This window comes from Melanaphis sacchari, unplaced genomic scaffold, assembly GCF_002803265.2.
Source record: "Melanaphis sacchari strain LSU unplaced genomic scaffold, SCAv2.0 Contig40_pilon_pilon, whole genome shotgun sequence".
In the NCBI taxonomy this organism is placed as follows: Eukaryota; Metazoa; Arthropoda; class Insecta; order Hemiptera; family Aphididae; genus Melanaphis; species Melanaphis sacchari.
Genome location: NW_020271264.1, coordinates 770,742 through 791,135, shown reverse-complemented (window position 1 = coordinate 791,135; position 20,394 = coordinate 770,742). Strand labels below are relative to the sequence as shown.

The 20,394-nt window shown below is 26.3% G+C and overlaps 6 protein-coding genes across 7 annotated transcripts; 3 read left to right on the top strand and 3 right to left on the bottom strand.

Moving 5' to 3' along the window:
- Nucleotides 1–98: 98 nt before the first annotated feature.
- On the top strand, nt 99–2,396 carry LOC112597304 (rhodanese domain-containing protein CG4456-like). The gene is made up of 3 exons (XM_025343282.1): nt 99–472; nt 1,022–1,181; nt 1,988–2,396. The coding sequence occupies exons 1-3, from the start codon at nt 340–342 to the stop codon at nt 2,043–2,045; spliced, it is 351 nt and encodes a 116-aa protein (XP_025199067.1). The 5' UTR covers nt 99–339; the 3' UTR covers nt 2,046–2,396.
- A 1,707-nt stretch (nt 2,397–4,103) lies between these two features.
- LOC112597299 (partner of xrn-2 protein 1-like) lies at nt 4,104–5,144 on the bottom strand. 2 transcript variants are annotated; one of them, XM_025343272.1, is made up of 4 exons: nt 5,007–5,142; nt 4,609–4,790; nt 4,362–4,498; nt 4,104–4,222 (listed from the first exon to the last, which is right to left on the bottom strand). In XM_025343272.1, coding segments are annotated over exons 2-4 (309 nt in total). In that variant the 5' UTR covers nt 4,779–4,790; nt 5,007–5,142; the 3' UTR covers nt 4,104–4,220. The 2 variants fall into 2 exon arrangements, with proteins under 2 accessions (XP_025199057.1, XP_025199056.1); XM_025343271.1 differs by lacking the exon at nt 4,104–4,222 and having other exon boundaries at nt 4,354–4,498; nt 5,007–5,144.
- A 1,846-nt stretch (nt 5,145–6,990) lies between these two features.
- Nucleotides 6,991–9,324, top strand: LOC112597400. Its single transcript, XM_025343445.1, has 2 exons — nt 6,991–7,099; nt 8,899–9,324. The coding sequence occupies exon 2, from the start codon at nt 8,908–8,910 to the stop codon at nt 9,160–9,162; it is 255 nt and encodes an 84-aa protein (XP_025199230.1). The 5' UTR covers nt 6,991–7,099; nt 8,899–8,907; the 3' UTR covers nt 9,163–9,324.
- A 67-nt stretch (nt 9,325–9,391) lies between these two features.
- LOC112597399 lies at nt 9,392–10,457 on the bottom strand. The gene is made up of 3 exons (XM_025343443.1): nt 10,412–10,457; nt 10,238–10,318; nt 9,392–9,652 (listed from the first exon to the last, which is right to left on the bottom strand). The coding sequence occupies exons 1-3, from the start codon at nt 10,455–10,457 to the stop codon at nt 9,495–9,497; spliced, it is 285 nt and encodes a 94-aa protein (XP_025199228.1). The 3' UTR covers nt 9,392–9,494.
- A 188-nt stretch (nt 10,458–10,645) lies between these two features.
- On the bottom strand, nt 10,646–12,440 carry LOC112597398 (probable ribosome biogenesis protein RLP24). The gene is made up of 4 exons (XM_025343442.1): nt 12,217–12,440; nt 11,948–12,134; nt 11,658–11,807; nt 10,646–10,825 (listed from the first exon to the last, which is right to left on the bottom strand). The coding sequence occupies exons 1-4, from the start codon at nt 12,295–12,297 to the stop codon at nt 10,698–10,700; spliced, it is 546 nt and encodes a 181-aa protein (XP_025199227.1). The 5' UTR covers nt 12,298–12,440; the 3' UTR covers nt 10,646–10,697.
- A 3,798-nt stretch (nt 12,441–16,238) lies between these two features.
- Nucleotides 16,239–19,804, top strand: LOC112597322 (m7GpppN-mRNA hydrolase). Its single transcript, XM_025343315.1, has 7 exons — nt 16,239–16,811; nt 16,883–17,039; nt 18,337–18,555; nt 18,622–18,881; nt 18,974–19,256; nt 19,322–19,456; nt 19,518–19,804. Exons 1-7 carry the CDS (start codon nt 16,720–16,722, stop codon nt 19,698–19,700), a joined length of 1,329 nt encoding a protein of 442 aa, XP_025199100.1. The 5' UTR covers nt 16,239–16,719; the 3' UTR covers nt 19,701–19,804.
- Nucleotides 19,805–20,394: the final 590 nt, after the last annotated feature.

Below are 20,394 nucleotides of genomic sequence, written 5' to 3'. Positions count from 1 at the left end.
TAAATAGGTTCCAATCGAAGGTTCTCCCTCTTTACGACACTCACTCTGAGTATATTGTTGTAGTAATTTATCTGGTCACATTCGAATTATTATTGGACGGTCGTTAGTTGTCACTACGTCATTAAATTATCGTCAGTTTATACGCGTGTATAAAAAATCGGGCGAGTGTACCTACATATTTTATAACAATTGTGAAACATTATGTTCTAAGAAAGCTGATGCCACACCGAAATACCTGTTATACCTAAACATACATCACCACTCGTCTCTTTAATATAATATAGTTCATCGATCGAGTATAGTTACAATTTAATTATTTATATCAATCGTTCAATCACAATGTCGGTCTATGAAAACGTAGACTACAATGGCTTGTTGGCGAAAATGGACCAAAAATCGTTTGTGATCGATGTCCGTGAACGTCACGAGCTTGCTGCGACTGGATCGTTACCCAACAGTATAAACGTTCCACGTAATATAACACATAAATCATAACATAATATATTACGCAATAAAATATGTCTATTTATGTATCGTAATATTACCTAATTAACAATTTATATATTTTTAACGGTACCTATCGTTGACTTCACGATAGTAGTTTTTAGGATTTTAGGCGTGTCATCTATATTAGAGTAAATGTTTATTTTATTTTATATAATATTTTCTTAAATATTTGCATTTTAAAAGGCGTTGACGTATTGAATTTATGAATAATCTGTATCTTTAAACTAACATAATATAAATAATCAAAAATTACAATTCATATTTTCATACCTAATCAATAGTCTGACACGATAAAAACATATCGTTTATAATTATTGATAATTTACTACCTAACTATTGATGTAGTAGGAAATTATTGGTATGATTTTTTTTTACGTATTCGTAATGAGTAGGTACCTACTGAGTAGTGACCTATTTTATTATTTTTAAATTAGTATGATATTAACATCTACTACGATGTTTTCATATTATGCGGGACTGTTGGGTTTGAAAATTAAAATGATTATTATTGCAGTCGGTGAGTTGGAAAACGATTTGAACCTGCCCGATGACGTATTCAATGAAAAACATCAAGTGCCTAAACCCGACAAAGATAACGAAATCGTATTCTCCTGTGCTCGGGGAAATAGAAGTCGTCGTGCAGCTGAAATTGCTTTCAAACTAGATTACAAAAAGTAAATAACAATAAATTGTTAATGTAACATAATTATGTGAACTACCATATCATAATTCATAATATCACATGAGTATGAGGTTATCAAAAATTAAAAAGTGTAATATTATTTACATTTTTTTATATTTTATGGATCAAATCTTGTTTGGATTGCCTCCCGCCTGCCTCTCAGTTATTTTCGATGTAGAAGAACATTCCCCCAATAATATATTTTTAAATGCAGATATTTTTCCACCTTTAAAAAAAAAAAATTATTTGAATATTAAATTATTTTTTTGTTTAATTTCTAAGTGTGCATTTATTAAAACAGAATACATTTCTTTAATATTTCCATTATTATAGATGTATATTTTAATTTTAATTGATCATTATTTATATAAATATTTATAACAAAAACAATATAAAGTAATTTAAAAATAAAAAATACCTAATGTTTAAAACAAGTATTATGGGTAATAATAATAACAATTATATCTTACAAAAACTCACTATAGTTATACTACTAAAAAAAGATAAGATATATACCATTTAACTATTGAACTGTTAAATTGTGTCCTAAACCCCTATCAAATGTTTAAAAATTTAAATTTAAATCTATAATTATATTTTTGGTAATACATATTTGTATTTGCATATTTATTCTGTTAATAAAAAATTAAATATTAGATAAAAAAAAAAATGTACCTGTGAAAAGTGTAATACTACTTTGAAAATAATCTGTGGCAAGTGGAGGGGAATTGTTCAATTACTCACATCCTATTCTAATACTGATGTATATAGCATACCTAATCTAGTTTGACTTTACAGGTTATTTAATTACACAGGTGGTTGGACTGAATGGTCGGTGAAACATCTAAGTACATAAGATTATTTAAAACTTGGAAACAATCAAGTGAAGTACTAAATAAGTACCTAGTACATATTATATTATATGTATCTACTACACGTGTGATAAGTGACAATAATTGGCGAAATGTAATATTTAAATCATAATAATTTAGCAGTAATTGCATACTACAATGGCCACAAATATTAATTACAATTTTAAGGGAGTTGGGAATCTAATAGTTATTACTTATTAGGTAGGTACTATCTACCAATACTGTATCATATTTTTTATGTCTCAATTTCTGTTTATCTTCTTGGTGTGTTTTATCTTTTTAAATACACCTAATCATTTTAATACCAAATGGCTAATACTTATACATAATTTTATGATTGAAGTTTAAATTTTTAAATTTTTCATTGGTTTAAGAGAGAATAACATTTTACTTAGTATATTAGTTTGAATCTTGTATTTTATAAGTTATAATAATGTAATGTTTAAAAAAAAAAAATGCAATATCTATGATTAAAATATCAATAATTGTTGCAACCCTCATTTTGGTTAAAAATGATATTATGACAAAATATATCAAGTTTCTTTAAATTTATTTTGATTTAACAAAGTATTATAATTTGTAACTCACATAATAATTTTTAACTATATCATTTTAGTTTTTTTTTTTTTTTTTCAATTCATAAGCCAATAAATAGATAGATGATAAAACATGATGGCAAATGTTGAAGTAATGACACATAGACATAATGATGGCAAGATAGCTTATACATACTAGATTTAAGACCCACGAAACTTGATCAAGATGTTATAATATAAAATTTCTTAATAAATGTTAATAGCTCACAATTTTTTTTTAATTTACATTTTTTATTATTGACTAATTATTGTAAATTATTATATTAATATACACCCACACTGGGTATATTTATCTCAATCTAAAATAATAAAATAGGCACCTAATTTGCTACACAAATTTTTGTAAGGTGCAATACATTGTTTTTACTGTCTGGTCAGGTGTATGCATATCTGAGCAGCACTCATTAGTAGAGTGAAAATGAAAACTATAGGATTAAACTCAGTTTTTTCACATAGTATATATTTATGAAGACATTGTACCCGTGTTGGTTATTTTCGTTTTAATATTGCATAAAACCGCAAATGTTATGTTCAAATTAATCCATTTTATTTAATTTTAAATTGTATAGTGAATTAACCAATTACCAAATTTAAAGGTAACTGTAAGGATATTATTTATTCCATTCTCCTTACCAATGCAAGCTTTATTTTATATCTTAATTTTAAAGTAAGTTATGTGTAGGTACTAGGTATTGTAAATTGAATGTTTTAAATTTTTTCACAACAATGTAAAAAGGATTATACCAAATTTAAAATTAAATAAGTATAGCGTGTGTTAGTTAAATAGAAAGTACACATAAGATATGCGTAAAATGTTATGCACATAGACAATATTAATCAAAGGACAATGAACTATAATTTAATATTATATTTACATAGATAACTGTAGTTGATACTATGTGCTGACCTATCCCATTCATTTTTTTTATTATTTATGTGTACAAATTATAAGAATATATTGTATAAGTGCCAGGCATACGAGGGCGTCATTTTTTAGAATAAGGGTATGCGGTTGCACCCTTTACTTTTAAAATAGTACTAATTGATATACGCTTTGCTGAAATAATGCTCAAAATTAAATCTTCTTAAAATTGTATTTTAATTTTTACTATTTATATTAATACAATGATTTGGTCCATGCGATGTATGGAAATGATTGAAAGCAGGATAATGTACATATATCTATTTTTAAACGGTCTGGTGAAAATTCAAAATGGCCTGTTTGAAATCTCACACACCCAAAAAAAAAAACCTGAAATAACACCCTTGCAGGCATACTGGTTTTCTTTTAAGAATAATATAATTTAAGTATAATACTGTTTTTAAAACCAAATTTTTGTAAAAAAAAAAAAATAATAATATTGAGATGTAAAAATTATGCTTATTACCTATATATTGTTATAAGTCTTCAATTTATTCACAAAAAAAAGTACATAATGCATACAATGCATATTAAAAATGTTAATTTTTAATAGTTCAGTAATTATGCACATGTAAATAATTATTTTGAAGTTTGCAATTTATCTGGTTGATATTGATCTGATATGTAGTATTATCATAATTTTCTGAAATACATTAAATATGCACATTAATCAACATAATTTTTCTTTTTTTAATTTGAACAACAGTTGTCTATTTAAATGGTACCTAAGCAATTGTTTAAATTTATTTAGAATTATAATACATATTATATTATTTACTTACAGCGTTTAGCTTTAGCTTCAGCAGCATCTGATGCTGCAACAAAGGTTCTTTGTAATTTTCCTTTACGTTTTTCTCTTAAATCATCAGCCAAACCTTCTGATAGTGTTTCAATAAGATCCATGACTTTTTTAGGGTACCTTGAATAATTAAATTATTTAAAAAACAATATTAACAGGCTGTAATTTATAGTTTGATTGAAATATATAAGTATACAAAATTATGAAAATCAATTAAAATTTGAACTTACTGGCATCCTAAAAACTCAATATTAAAAAACACTTGAGCTAAACATACTAATCTATCCTCAGGGTATTTATCTTGATGAGAAATTAAAAATTGACGCCTGAATTGCCAATGATCTTCATATTCATGTTCAGTTCTGTATTTATCAACATCCCAAGATGTGTCAAAAGACATAATTATAGCTACCTGTAAATAAAAAAACAAGAAAATTAAAGTTCAAACAATTACATAGGTTAAAACTTTAGGTTAATACTTTTTTTTAATTACATTGATAAATATGTTAGTATTGAGAAATTTGTAAAATTTCTTCAACATTAAAAAAAAGCAACATTAATTAATAGTCAAAAAATATATATAATAATAATAATAACATAAACAAGATAATTGATTTAACAAACTTACTATTTTAGAAAACTGAGTCTTACTTATTCTTAAACCTTTAAAAAAAAATACTAAATAGACCCAAATATTCGTTAAATCAAAAAAAGTTATTAGTTAATATGTTGTAAGCTGAAGCCTGAAGAGTAAATTGTAAACAAATTATTATCGTTTATCGGTGTTTTGGTGATGAGTACAATGTGATAAAACATGATAAGGATGATATAAATATAAAATAATATTAGACATCAGTCATAACACTCATAACTCATAAGTCATAAGTTATTAAACTTTTGGGATACCACATTACCACCGCCTATAGACTTGTAATAGTTTTAATCACATTGTAATAGAAATTAGAAAGTATAAGTTTATGGATCTATCCTCTATTTATTATAAGTCTAACTTCTAAGCTTCCTCCAATGGGTGTCATCCCCTCTTCTGATCTTTTATTATTGCACTAATATTATTATATCAATTGCTTATTGTATGAACTTTTAAAATATAGATTGTAAAAAAATATTAATTTAATTTGGATCTATAACCACGATTTACATTTACATGGACGTGGAGAATAGAGATATATTTTATATGGTGATCTATACTTCCATTACCCATTCTGTTCACTCTTTGATTGAAATATTATATTTTAATAATTAAAAAATTAGTCAGTATTAAAATGTTGTATACACTGTTTTACACGAGTACATGACCAAATCTCGTTGAATCGACTAGAGTTTAGCTTTTGATCAATGGACAGTATAGATATTTGAAGATGAGTATCTACTTTTTTACATAGTTTTAGTTTCATAGTACCTATGTGTCCTTTGTGCTTTAATATCAATTTTAACAAGCTTTTGACAAAATTGTAATCAAGCAGATATCCAAGCATTGGTTTTGAAGTAAAATGGCTCTCCGTTTTTTGGTGTGTATAGTTTTAGCGAATCGTGTAATGGGAATTATTTTTAACTAGATACTTAAGTATCCTGTTTGATTTTCGTTTGTGCGACTGCGCCTATCGGGGGCATTGGCTGCTATCTTAATAACTATTTGAATTAATTTATTTAGGTACCTAGTTATGGTATCCGTGTAAATGTGGCCTTTGGGTAGTATACAGTACTGTATATCTGGGGTTCCAAGTCCATTTTTACAGGAAGATAAAGTAAGTTTAAGAAAACATTACACGTTCAACGAGTACCGTGTAAATATTATAAGTATGTTAAATTTTTTTTTATGCTTATATCAATATATATTTTTTTAATTTCGTTTCGATAATTCTGGTTTTTAGGTATGGGATTTTTTTTTCTTATTATAGAACTACAAGTACCCAAACGGTCACCAATCGATAGTTAGGAACACCAGACAGGGCTTGACCACGGCACTATTCAATGATACTGCGCCACACCATGACCATGCCCTATTAATAGTATTCATAAAAATATATTTACTGCACAAAAAACATTAAATCTTAGATACAATTTTTTGTTTTTTATAGAAATGTACATATCCCCACAAACTGGATCAAATTTTCTACCAGAAGTCTAGAAACCACCTTCAAAGTGAAAAATCAAAGCATTTTTATTTATCATTGCACTAAAAGGTGATTGTAGACAGAAAAAAAAAATTGAAAAATCAATACATTTAATAATTAATACTCTACTCAGAATTTAAAATTAGATGCGAATAATCAAAAACCGATTACGTATGACAATTTTAACTAAATTATAAATGTAAAATTATATGCACAGATAGCGCACAAATATTAAAAACTTACGTTTTTAAATCAACCTGAATAAAACCCTAAACTTTAAATTATAATTGAACCAAAGTTTTGATATTTATGAGAAATTTACGGTCTGGACAAATTTTAAATCATATTCGTTCATGGCAGAATGTCTATTCAAATTTGAAATTTTGTGGTAATCATTTTTCTTCATTGTATCATATGTTTCTTCCATGCTTCATATGTTTTTATAGTTATTTTATCAGTGGTAAATTTTTATCAAGGTTACAGAAAACAGAATACAGAGTTTTTCAATTTTTTTACCTCGTCTAGTTAGGCAGATCTAAAACATAAGGTTAAAGACAAATTCCGGTTGACGAATCACCAATTAAAAGTAAGTACATGATTACACTATAATTTATAAATTTCGCATTATAATAGTATTATGTTATTCGATAATACATTTTATTGACGATTTTTATTTTTGTGATCATAGTAAATTAATATTATACTAGTTTAACCTACTATAGTATTACCTATCTAGTGTCATGCAAAACATTTATCATTATTTCTAAATACATTTGTATTTATCATTACATTTAATTCAGTTTGTTTGTACTACAAAATAATCAGACCCGTCTCAAGTGTTAAAACACATATAGGCAAACTTGAAATCTTTTGTTCCTTACATATAAAATTTTTAAAATTTACCTATCTATAATACAAAAATGTTAAATGCTGCTCTAGGTGTGAGCCTATGTCACCTACCTCTTGAGTCAGAGTTGAAAGTAATTTATATCTATTCTAAGTTTCTGAGTATCTATTTAAACCTTTTTCTTAATGTCTAAAAAATAAAACATTGCTAATTATTATTTGAATAGGTACATTAGCATTTAAAATTTTGTTTTTTTTTGGTTTTTATTGATGTTATATGCTCAGTACAGAACAACATGCATAAAATATTTTTAAAATACTATAGCAGTTGAAACATCATTGTACGATTAAATTCTTATTAAAATAAAACTTACCAGCAATATGCTGTATAAACTTAAAAACACATCTTTTTGAAAAAGTTCTAAGTACTAATTTTTAGCAAATAGACCATGTTTATCTTAAATGTGCCACTACTTATAATATCTATAAATAATATGTAGTGATTGATAAATGTTGAGAACAACTGCTCAACATCAATTTTACCTGTCTCTGTCATGTCTGTTGTATAGAATTGGCATATTGCAGACTGGTTATTTAATATTTCTCACCAATATTGATTATTAAATATTTTTTCAATTAGAAATTTGTAGTGCAAAAACATTATCTAGGTATAAATATGTTTATTACATTCAAATAATATTTTATTAAAAAATTAAAGCATTATATGCCCACTTATCTTATTTTCTATTATATTAAATATTACGATTGGTAGATATCATACTTAGAGATTGTCATATCTTTTTTCTTATGGAATGATGTTATTGGATTGGCCAACCTCAAATGATAAGTGACTTAAAATTATATTAAATAAATGTGCTCCCTTTATTAGTAATCTAAAAAAATGTTCCCGTTTATAAAATCATGAAAAACAATTATACATTTGTCATTTACATGGTGTAATATTAATTTATTAAACATTTCAACATTTCAATGTATCACATTTTTACCAATTGTTAAGTTATATTTATTTTGTAATAAGTATATATGTATTTATTTACTTAGGATAAATTTTAAAAACAAGTAGTGTGTATTAATATTAGTTTGGTAATTTACAAAATAAACGTTATGTAAATAATATTTTTACTTTATCAGTTTGATTCAATTGGTGTAAGTAGTACTATGCGTAAAATAGAAACGGATAACGATTTAAGGATTTGGTACAAATGATCCCATTATCTATTGTTTACTTAAGTGCTTGATAAACTTTAATAGTACCTTCCTGTATTCTTTTTAAAAATACTTTAAAACTTAGGTGATATAGGTGATATATATATTTTTTCATTGGATTTTCTGCTCAGTGTATATATATATATAAACTGTTAAATAATAGTAAACAACATTCCTATGATATAAAAATATAGATTTTTATCTTGGTATAATTCATAATTATTACCTATTTAAAATTGTTATGTTCAAGCATTAAAATTAATATTGAATTGTATTAATTTATCTTATATATATATATGATTATTGTTATAGACAAGCATTATGTCGATCCGAAAAATATTGGTAGCAACTAAACCATTGTCCAGAAGTATCCATGGAAGCAAACCTCTGTGTGAAGATGCTCGTTTGAAAAATTTAAAAGAATGGCAAAGAAAATTCCAAGTACCTGATGGTGTACCTGTTTACCTGAAACGTGGAATGACAGATCGACTTTTGGTTGGTTTTGTAGTCATAGGTACATTTGCTGGACTTGGAAACTCCTTCAAGTATTTGTATGAAGAAGTTATTAAACCATGAATAATATACAAATGTAGATTTTACAGTTAGTTTTGTAATTATAATAATAATACACAGTGAAGAAATCTTGTAATAAATTATGTATTATTATTGAAAAGATATTGTGAATTTTCTTTACATCAGGTTAATAAAAAAAAAAAATTATTTTAAAATACATATTAAATAAAAAGAAGCTTAAGTGTATAAATAATAATTTCCATTTTACATTATATTGTACCAATACAAAATTATTAAAAAAATAGTGAAATTATATGTTTTAGTAAAACTATTAATAAAGATTTTGTCTTACTTAAAATTATAAAGATTGTTAAACCATTAATGTGTTAAGAGTTCTAAGATGTGGTAAGTGGTACAGAGGAAGGCGTTTGTTGTGGAGGTTGGTTATTAATTATAATAAATTTTTGTAATACAGCAAAAATTATTCCTGAAATTCCTAATATGATGAGTCCAGTAAATGTGATTGACAACCAAGCAGGTATTCCTAACGATTCTAAAATAAAATAAAATGCATACATGTATTAACTTTTAGTTATGATTATTGATTTGTTGGAAAGAAAAATAGGTATTTGATTTACTGATTTTGTTTCTTAGTTTATGAATACTGGTAAAAACATTTTATTAATCATATATTATTGCATTTACATTAAAGTTTATTTATTTTATGTGCTACATTATATGTTTTTCATTTGCTAGAGGTCATAAATGAAAATATTTAAACTATGCGTGTTATACACCTAAATAACTGACACTATAGTATAAGGAAGTTATTTTATAAAATAGAAGTCTTATTGCATTAAAAGAATTATATTTTATTTAGTTGATGAAATTTAGTTGTACATTAACGAGTAAACGAGCAATGCATTATGACATTTATTTATAAAATCAATTTTACTAGACAATAAATCTATGATCCAAATACAACTCTACTAATCTAACAACTAATGGTTATCACAAATTAAATTATTGATCACCTCAAAATTATATAGGAGTTATGAATAGTGACAAATTTAAAAATTACTGAGCCACGGTTACCTGTTGATTTATTTACAGAAATGTATTATTTATTACTACTTACTATAATATGTCCTAGTAATGGTTTTTCTTCCCCTAAGAATCTTTCGTCTTGCTTCTGTCTCATTGAGAAATGAAATTATTACTTGAAAATATAACAATTAATTACAGCTACATTTAAGGACCATTAACAAATATACACATTGTGTTAATTTAAATTATGCCAAATATTACTTACCAATCACCATAAACAAAAAAACAGTAGAAAAACGCATTTTCAACATTTTGAATTAGTTAAATATTACTTATCCTTTGAAATAATATTTTTAACAGCAAAAAATAATTCAATACTAATGAAGTTTTTATGTTTATTGGGCGGAAAGGTATTTGTATAGTACCTTATCTCTTGTGTTTCACTATGTTGTAATAAATAAGGTTGGGTAGATAACTTGTGTAAATAATTACTCATGTATATATTCATAAAAAGATTCATATTATAATACCATTGAATAGTTACAAATATTTTATATTTTTATGTAAGATAATTTACTATGATCAATATTATTCTCGTCTTCTGTAGTAATCATCTCCACATCATTTTCTTGCTCTTCTTCGAGTAGTTTTTCTTCAGTTGCCAAACGTTGTTTAAGACCTAAAACAAATAAATAAACAATTAAATAAGCCTTTATTATTATTTTTTTTTTACACATGTATTTAGAGACATTGTTATTGTTATGGTAATATATTAAATAAAATATATAATAAATACAATATACAATATTATTTAAACTAAATAAAATATAATAAACTACAGCCTACAAGTAATAAATTAATTCTTGTAGTAAATACTTTAATAATTTATATTTTCATTAATTTGAGTATTAATATTAGGTTTCCATCCTACACTTAGAAAAATTATTAGCTTCTAATATTCATTTAGTGAGTCATACTAAATAAAGTTTTAAAATAAAAGAATTTTAGAACCTTTTTTTATCCCATTTATTAATACGATATGCACTAAATATTAAGACTTCATAAATAAAAATTGTCCTGAATTCATAGTAATTATAATTAAAAAAAAGGTATTTTCTTAGATTTATTTATCATTTACCAGTATTTATTTACCTTTAAATATACCACTGAGAATCATTTGGAGGTATAATAATTGGCTATTAAATCAATTTTTTGTAAATTGTGATTTGGTGTTAATATGAATTATATGTATAAAGAAAAACGGATCGTTTCTGCTTTACAAGAAAAAACAACAATATGTTTTTCTTTGATTTTGTGGTCACTTTAAAATAAGCATACATTGATGAATGCATTAATCATTACCATTAGTAACTTGACCTATTATTTTTTAATAACAGTGATACAAAGTAATAGTTAACTTTCCAGGATAAAGATATCATGTACATATTAATAATATATACATACAATTTGAGATTAAAATTGATTATAAATTATAGTTCTCCTATTATTACCTGCAGCAGGTGATCTAATAAGTGACATATCTCTTTGGACTTCTCTGATGTCTCTGTGTTGTTCAACTTCACGTCCTTTACGTAATCGCTGCATTACATAAGTAGACTGGCGTTTCTTTTGAATTTCAGTAACCTTCTTAATTGCTTCCACTATTAAAACAAATAATGAATAAATATTGTTATCATAATGTTTTAGTTATATAGCAAACACAGTATAATAAACATAGTTAATTATTAGATATCTACTGTAGTTATTTCATAAGTATGTTTAGTGTATATAATTTACTCACTGGACATTTGCCAAAACTCTCTGTCATATTTCATTGGTATGTTACGTCTTTTTTCAATTTCAAATGATGGATCAACAGCAAGCTCTTTACCAACAGCCTTGCGGTATGCTTTGGTCCATCGTACACGCCTTGGGTTCTTCTTCTTTTGGAATGCTCTGTGACATTTAGAGCGACAAAATTTAAATACCTAAAAGAATGAAACATAACACAGTTATGAATAAACATGTTCTAAAGGAGTACGAAATAGATATTTAATATTTTAGACATACCTTACAATCATTTCTTACGAAATGCATTCCGTGCCCTGGGTATATTTTGGACGAACAAAAATAACAAGTGTCAATACGCATTGTATCGGTTTATGAATATTAGACTAGGTTAGTGAACAAAAAAAACACTAAAGAAGGTTGACGGACGTCTAGAGAAAATCACAGACCGTAGATAAAAAAAAAAAGAATGTTTTCATTATTTTGTATTTTGTATCATTAGTTCATTACATTTTTATTATCATTAAAAAGCACGTGAGCCTTAAAATTTTATAATGCCGTGGCATAAAAACCACAGATAATAGATAGTATTATCACAGATATATAAAAATTAATGTAGTTTATTATTCTATGACCTGCGGTATAATTTTAAATTGTGATAAAAACTTACATCGCTCTCTGGAGTTCGGCTTCAGAGTACGGACAAACCAGCTAATACCAGAACCATCCAAGCTTTCCAAGCCCTTTGCCTACGAATAGTACAAATGACTGTCAACGTTCTTTGTTACATAACCAATGTCAGTATACACAATGAGCTAAAAATCGCTACAATCAATCAAACAGCTGCCACATTCTCTAAGACGGAACATTATCCCAATAGTATTATCGCTCAACTTCACTCCAACCATCTTCCAGCCACCAAGAAACCCAATTGGGTTTCTAATGGGTCTTACTAGACGCCTCAAACGAAAATAGTCTAGCGACTTTCAAAATCTCTGACGTATACTCCTCTACTCATGTTCAGACGTTACTAATGTGATGCGCCTTCTAGCCTTTCACCGTCCTCTTTCATTATACAGCTGAAAATATTACTTATTGTGCACCCTAGTAAAAATTATAAATAACTATTTTAATAAACAATTTTCAAAAAAAGAGATAAAAACTATTGTTTACAATAGGTAGTAGGTACTTATCTAATATATTGCTTAATATTTTTATAATTCAGCCAATCTAGGTTGTATACTTGGATCTGCGATAATTTTTAAAATAATGAATAAGTTATTTAAACATGCATGGAAACTTGGCCTTTTGTTTTTTGGTTTATTGTTACTTTATTAAATATTACCTTTTACCAACCTAATCTAACCTTTGCCGTGAATATAAATATTTATAGATCTATCTTATATCTATGTTATGTTTGTATATGAACTGCACTGATTACGACCTTTTCAACCTTTTTTTATGTAACACAAGACAAATAAGATCTTATTAATTGTCATGAATCATGAATCATGATATATATCTACTCCACGAGTACATTTTTTATCTGAAAAACTCCACAATTAGCCTTAAAAACAAACTCCTATTATACAAAACTCTGCTAAAACCGATGTGGGCGTACGGTATACAACTATGGGGTTCTGCTAAGAAGTCAAATATTAATAAAATACAACGTTTTCAATCCATAACATTACGAATGATTACAAAAGCACCTTTTTACATTTCAAACTATACACTTCACACTGATTTAAACATCCAAACAATTCCAGAGGTAGCAAAATCATCTTACAAATTATTCCGCTCCCGTCTAGCAAACCACTCAAACCCTCTGATCCTTGCCCTCGACTCTATCAACATACCTGGTGACCCGCCAAGAAGGTTGAAAAGCAACTGGTGCAGAGACCTAGCATTAACATAATTAAAAAATAAAAAATTTAAAATACCTGCAGGCTGCAGTTAATTATAAATTTAAATCAAATTAAAATTTAAAATTATGAACACCAATTCAAATCTATTTGATTCCAACATGGAATTATTTTTCTCCATAACTGCTTCATTTGATTCCGTTTCATTCTTAACCTTTTTCCATTTCATTTACATGAAGATCGAGTTCTGTTACTGGTTGAATATCTGCATTCGATATCGAAATATTTTTGTCCTGTTCCAGGCTGAAAATTTCCTAGCCTAAACCTGCTCCGTTCGATTCCAATTAGGTATGCGACTATTTTGTTTTAATTTATTTCGATAATTTCGTTCGTCGGATTAAATTATTTAGATTTACGCATTTACTCCTCCATTTATAAAAACTTCTTATGACATTTATGATGAAATATTTCATAGCAGTCTGCGCACTTGTAAATTTGCTTGAAAATATTTTAGCTTTTTACAATACATGCATTTTCTAAATCCAAAAATAAGTAAGGTCAATGGTTTTACCAGATCGTGGTTGAAATTCATATTTTTAGTACTTTTTGAGAACAAATTCTTTGTGAATGCAACCAATGAAATATGAATACTATTAGAAAAACATCTTACAATACGGATTTAACTTAATACTTGAAACACGTTAATAGTTTCCCCCAAATAACGTAATTAATTGTTTTTAATTCAGCTTAATATTTTATTTGTTAAAAAGATTTTTTACGTTGAACATCCTTGTTTTAAGTAATAGAAACGTTGAGCAATTCAACTAATAGGTTTAGACAGTTCAGTTATTTTTTTAAACGTTATAGATGCATGGATGTATTATAATTATTATTAGTGTTATGTATAATATTAGTATTTTAGAATTAGTTTAAATATTTTAAACATATCATTGTGTTCTATAATTAATAATTTAAAAATGAATTCTAGTAATCAATATTTAACTGGATTGTTTAATTATTCGTCTAAACCTCTAAACCAGTGGTCGACAACCGGCGGTCCGCGTGTTTATTTTATGTGGCCTGCTTGACGAAATTAAATTTCATATTATATAACAACATATATTACAAAATTTCAAATATTCAATAAAAATAATTTAACTTTACATTTTATCTAATCAGTCATGATAAAATATTACATTATGTGTGTAGAATATGCTATTTTTCGTTGATATATTGAAGTATATGAATGAACTTAATTAAAACTACAAGGTAAAAATCAATTTATTCTTGATATGTGGTCTCATACTAAAATAAATGAACTAACACATTTTCCAGCATGTATAAGTCTGTTTGAAATTTGAATCGTCAAAATTCTCATCTTCGAATGTTAAGTTTGTTGAAGGTAATTATATTTCGACACTTCAATATGAATTTAATAAACACTTTCAAGATTTTAAATATTGTTAACAATATCTAACATTACTCTCGAATACATTTAATATAGATATTAATGAAATTCTTATTGATTTTCAAATGAAAATGATAGTTTTACAATCACAAGATACTCTTAGAAATTTATTCAAACTTTCACCTTCACTGTGTTTTGCTGAAAACTCCCTTCAGAATTTCTAAAAATAAAAATGATAGCTGCAAAGTATTTAAAAATGTTTGGATCAACGTACGTATGTGAACAGATCTTTACCCACATGAAAAAAAATTAAAAACCCACTTCGGTCATTATTAACTGCTGACACAATTTTTGATGTAGAAATTGAAAAAATCGTCAGAAAAATCCAACAGCAAAAATCGCGTTAAGTATGTTTTCATTATAATTTCCATACTATTATAAACCATTATTTTATTTTATTCAATATTAAAATTTTATTTTTAAATATTACAATTAGTTAAATAAATATAGCAATACTTTTTTCTTCATAATAAATAAATAATATAAGTATGAAATGTTTGTGCAGGCGTGCAGCTCGCGAAAGTTTTTACACTTGTGAATGTGGCCTGAGACTCCAAAAAGGTTGCTGACCACTGGTCTAAACTCTAAACCATATTTTTTGTGTAGGTACTAGAAATATATATAAAAAAAAATTATAACATTTTTACCTAGCTTGATATTTATAATAAGAAATAATAAAGCAGTCCTGCGCAGATTGGATAAAACATAGGTATAGAATGTATGTGCATGTGAAAACGTGAAATGCTTTACAACTTTCACAATTAAAATATTAACTACTGTCTACTATTTTTTTAAAAATTATTCAGTATTTGAAATTTGAATGATTGGTGTGATAGGGTCTAACATAATCAGTGTGACCGCTGTGCGGGAATAATCATGGATTAATACCATATTGAGAATCAGCTGTCGGCTTTCTCTTTTTACTTGATGCTGATCGTGACGTCAAGAAATTGCGTCGCAACTAGCAAGTTACAGCAGGCTGTCTGAACTCTGAGTGCACAACAATAACAAGTGACCGAGCGATTGTTTCCGTCTTCTTCCTGTTGAGAAAATTTGTGATCTTAAATGGCCGTGTCCACCGACTTGTGTTTAAAACGTACCGATACCAATGAGCATAACGTACACGCGGGGACTTAGAAATTGGAGAGACAGTATTAGCTGAAGCATTTAGTCATGTAACTATTAATTATAATTTAAATTATATTATTATATTAAACCAGTGTGATATTAATGTTACGACACATTTTGTTAATTTTTTAAAAAGACAAGTGCGTATTTTCGTTTTTTTTTTTTAAAAATATTAAAACCGTTTTGCATTGTGTTTACAAATAAACGGGTTCGTTATTAAGTGCTCGAGTAGCCATTTATATATTTATATATATTTGTATTCATTCGTTGAACCTATACAACTGATATACTAGTGATCTACATATCCGTTTATTCGTTAACAATATGATCATTGAAATGAAGCCTGTAACCGTTAAAAAAGGAGACCAGATGAAACAAAATAAATTGACTAAGGAAATTCTTGATGACCTTAGCTGGTTCGTATTAGTAATGCTTAAATTATTTTTCTGTTTACATAACATTTATTTTTCCTGTTAATATTTTTTAGTCGGTTTATTATCAATGTTCCTGAGGTAGAACGACAAAATTTGATACGGATTTGTTTCCAAATTGAACTGGCCCATTGGTTTTACATCGATTTTTATTGTGATGAACATAATTTAAAACCATATGGTATCAATCAATTTGCACTGCATATGTTTCGGGTAAAAATTTACATAATTTATGTTAAAGTGTGTAATCCTTATGTTAGTAAAATAGTAGTAGGCGATTTTTAGAATTAGAAAATTTGATATACTAAGTTTTGTTTATGCTTGATTAGACTATTTGGAGCCAAGTATAAATTATGAATTAATAATTTTTGGTAATGTAGTAATACCTATGTAGTTTAATTTCTTTGTAGGATTGTCTATTATTTTTTATTTATATTAATATCATTATAGTTCTATCAATTTAATTCTCCAAATTAAATTATTTGCTTATAAATGGTAAAATTAATTATGAATATAGACATACTTATATTGTTTGTAAGTTTGTAACTATTTATGTTTTCAAAAATAGATTTTAATATTTCATACAAATTAACATTAGGTTATGTTGGTGATTTTAATACTGAACAAAAAGATAATCTTTCTTTTAACTGTATGATAATAAATGTGTTTTACAAAAATAGTAAAAATATCATTAAATTCTTACGGTATTCCCGTTATTTTTGTAACACTTATTTTTAATCAGTCCATGACCCATGTACATAATACTAGAAACAAATATCTTTAATATCTTCACATAAATAAGATAAGACATCTTTGATTTACAATCTGAAATCCATAAATGTATTGAATTTATCTAACAGTTAAATATTCTTTAGTCTTTACCAAGCTATCCTGATAAGTGATAAGTGATAGTAAAATCTTTAAAAGGAATAATACATTTTTAATTAAATGTCTGGTAACATAGTTTGTGACAGATGGGTTATGATTTATTAGCATGTTACTACAGACAAGTATCTTACAGTTACATAAATTTAAATTAATTTAAAAATAATTTTTTTTTTTTTTTTGCATAGTGTAAGTTACTAATTTAGATTATTAAAAATTGTTTTTTATGCTAGTTTTAAAAAACATGTTTTATTACTGTGCTTTATTTGTTATATTATAATTGTTTTACATATGAAATATTCCAGAGTTATGTTTTATTTTCTAGAAAAATAACACTTAATAGTAAATAATTTAGGTTGTGAGAAAACAATAATAATTTATTTAATTTAATTTATTTTGAATAAAACTAATTTTGTTAATATTTTTATTGTTTTGATAACATTTATCTATTTTATGTAATTAAATTACAGAAAAGAAAATACTTATAAGTTCATTACCTAAATAATTATACCTCAAGTGATTACTGAATAAAACTAATATTATAATTATATTATAAATAAAAACAAAATATATAGGTTTTAAAATTAATTAAATTTTTAACTAACCAATTTAATTTTGTTTTTAGCATATACCATTTTTGAGAAGTCGTGAATCCCAGGTTTTGGATGTGCTTAAAGAATGGCGTGAATATAAAAGATCAGTACCAACATATGGTGCTATTCTACTAAATGAAGATATGACTCAAGTATTGTTGGTCCAAAGTTATTGGACCAAAACATCATGGGGATTCCCAAAAGGCAAAGTGAACCAAGACGAAGACCCATTAAACTGTGCTGTTAGAGAAGTAAAAAAAATAATTCATAAAAAAAAAAAAAACAAAGCAATAAATTATTAAATATAACATTTAAAGGTTTATGAAGAAATTGGTTATGACATTGGCAGTGTGATTAACAAGGATGATTACATTGAAACTGTGTTGAATGATCAGATAAATAGATTATACATTGTGCCTGGAGTCAGCATGAAAACTAAATTTTCACCTCAAACACGAAATGAAATTGGATCAATTGAGTGGTTTGCATTAGATAAATTGCCATCTAACCGTAGAGATCATATAGCTGCCAAGAGTTTAAATAAACATTCCTTTTACATGGTGTTACCATTCATCAGGTAATAATTGTATTTAAATTTGTCAGAAATTCTTTTATTTTAGTAACTTTATATCATTAAAATAATTATTATTTATTTTATTTATTAAATAGACAATTGAAGACTTGGGTGGTTAAAAAAAGAATAAAAGGAAAGCAAAATGTCAAGCCACCCAAAAATCCTAAACAGCCTTCTAAGAATTCTAAATTGCCTCCAAAGAGTTCTAAATCGCTGGCTGAAAATCCTAAGATGGTGGCGCAAAAGAGTTCTAAATCATTACCTGAAAATCCTAAATCGGTGCCTGTGAATCCTAAATTGCCACCCAATACCTTAGAGTTAATTGATCCCGCTATCATTTTTACTCCGGATAGAAAAAAAGAAAATACAAATTTCCTTGTAAGTATAAATTTTTATCTAATTGTAAAATATTAATTTTATTCTAAACAAATAAATATTTTTAGACTTCTCAGACTCAAGAATTTTTTGCTATGTTCCCGGAACGATATAGTTCACCAAAAACTCCCATTATAATGCCTCAACCAACTACACCTATTCAACAATCTCCTTCAACTACAACTGAACCTAATGCTATTTCGGTTAGTTTTTATTATGATTATTCCTATTTGTATAATAAATAATTAAATTTATTAATTTTAGGAAGCCAAACTTAAAGAGTTTTTCGCCATGTTCCCACAATGTTTGGATGTCTCTAAATCCCCTGTTACACAAAAGGATACTGTTGCCACTGTTCAAGTGACTGAAAATAAAAGCAGGATCAAGAAAACAAGTCCTTGGCCGGAGTTTAAATTTAATACAGCTGAAATAATGAAATATTTTTAAATACCTTGACTTCAAATCCTCACCCCACCTATCACCAATTGAAACATAATTGTTATTGGCATGCTTTTAACAAAACAACATTTTTATTTTAAAATTCATTTAAATTTTTTTTTCTTTATCATTTCATTCAATAGTTTTTCTCAGTAAAACTAATAACATTATTTTCTTTTCTTTTCTATTTCTCAAAGTAAATATTATTAAATGATATTTATTTATACAATAGTAAATAGTAGCAGGTATAACTTATACAATTGTATGGTTATATAAAATATATTTTTTGTTTATTTAAGTATTATTTGAAATCCTTTCATTATTGATCAACTATTTTTTTTTGTATTCTGTTTCTGTAAACGTTAAATTCAAACAATTTTTAAATGTACTTCTTGATTTATTGTCACTACATAATTATTATTTTTTGATAAATTTGTTGTGAATCCAATAAACCAATTCACTTTTTCCCGTATTATGTTTATCTTATTGAGTAAAAAATTAGATATTAAATAATATACTGCTATAATTTTGTTGCATCTCTAAATCAGTCATATCATTGATTTAATTTGCATACATATAAGTAAAAATAGATTTCAATATTGCACATAACATTAAACAATAATGTTATGCTAGAATTTATACTTCCTACAACCTATTTTATAAGGTTATATTGTGTATATTAGAGTGCCTATTATATTTTATT

Bases quoted from the DNA above. Each gene is read 5' to 3' on its own strand.
- LOC112597304 (XM_025343282.1), top strand. From the start codon at position 340: ATGTCGGTCTATGAAAACGTAGACTACAATGGCTTGTTGGCGAAAATG. The intron at 473-1,021 runs GTAATATAACAC...TTATTATTGCAG, and splicing joins CAACAGTATAAACGTTCCAC to TCGGTGAGTTGGAAAACGAT. The intron at 1,182-1,987 runs GTAAATAACAAT...TTGACTTTACAG, and splicing joins TTCAAACTAGATTACAAAAA to GTTATTTAATTACACAGGTG.
- LOC112597299 (XM_025343271.1), bottom strand. From the start codon at position 4,778: ATGTCTTTTGACACATCTTGGGATGTTGATAAATACAGAACTGAACAT. The intron at 4,499-4,608 runs GTAAGTTCAAAT...TAATTATTCAAG, and splicing joins ATTGAGTTTTTAGGATGCCA to GTACCCTAAAAAAGTCATGG.
- LOC112597400 (XM_025343445.1), top strand. From the start codon at position 8,908: ATGTCGATCCGAAAAATATTGGTAGCAACTAAACCATTGTCCAGAAGT.
- LOC112597399 (XM_025343443.1), bottom strand. From the start codon at position 10,457: ATGTTGAAAATGCGTTTTTCTACTGTTTTTTTGTTTATGGTGATTG. The intron at 10,319-10,411 runs GTAAGTAATATT...TATATTTTCAAG, and splicing joins TTTTTTGTTTATGGTGATTG to TAATAATTTCATTTCTCAAT. The intron at 9,653-10,237 runs GTAAGTAGTAAT...ATTTTATTTTAG, and splicing joins CATTACTAGGACATATTATA to AATCGTTAGGAATACCTGCT.
- LOC112597398 (XM_025343442.1), bottom strand. From the start codon at position 12,297: ATGCGTATTGACACTTGTTATTTTTGTTCGTCCAAAATATACCCAGGG. The intron at 11,808-11,947 runs GTGAGTAAATTA...TTGTTTTAATAG, and splicing joins AGAGTTTTGGCAAATGTCCA to TGGAAGCAATTAAGAAGGTT. The intron at 10,826-11,657 runs GTAATAATAGGA...TATTTGTTTTAG, and splicing joins TATTAGATCACCTGCTGCAG to GTCTTAAACAACGTTTGGCA.
- LOC112597322 (XM_025343315.1), top strand. From the start codon at position 16,720: ATGATCATTGAAATGAAGCCTGTAACCGTTAAAAAAGGAGACCAGATG. The intron at 17,040-18,336 runs GTAAAAATTTAC...TTTTGTTTTTAG, and splicing joins TTGCACTGCATATGTTTCGG to CATATACCATTTTTGAGAAG. The intron at 18,556-18,621 runs GTAAAAAAAATA...TAACATTTAAAG, and splicing joins TAAACTGTGCTGTTAGAGAA to GTTTATGAAGAAATTGGTTA.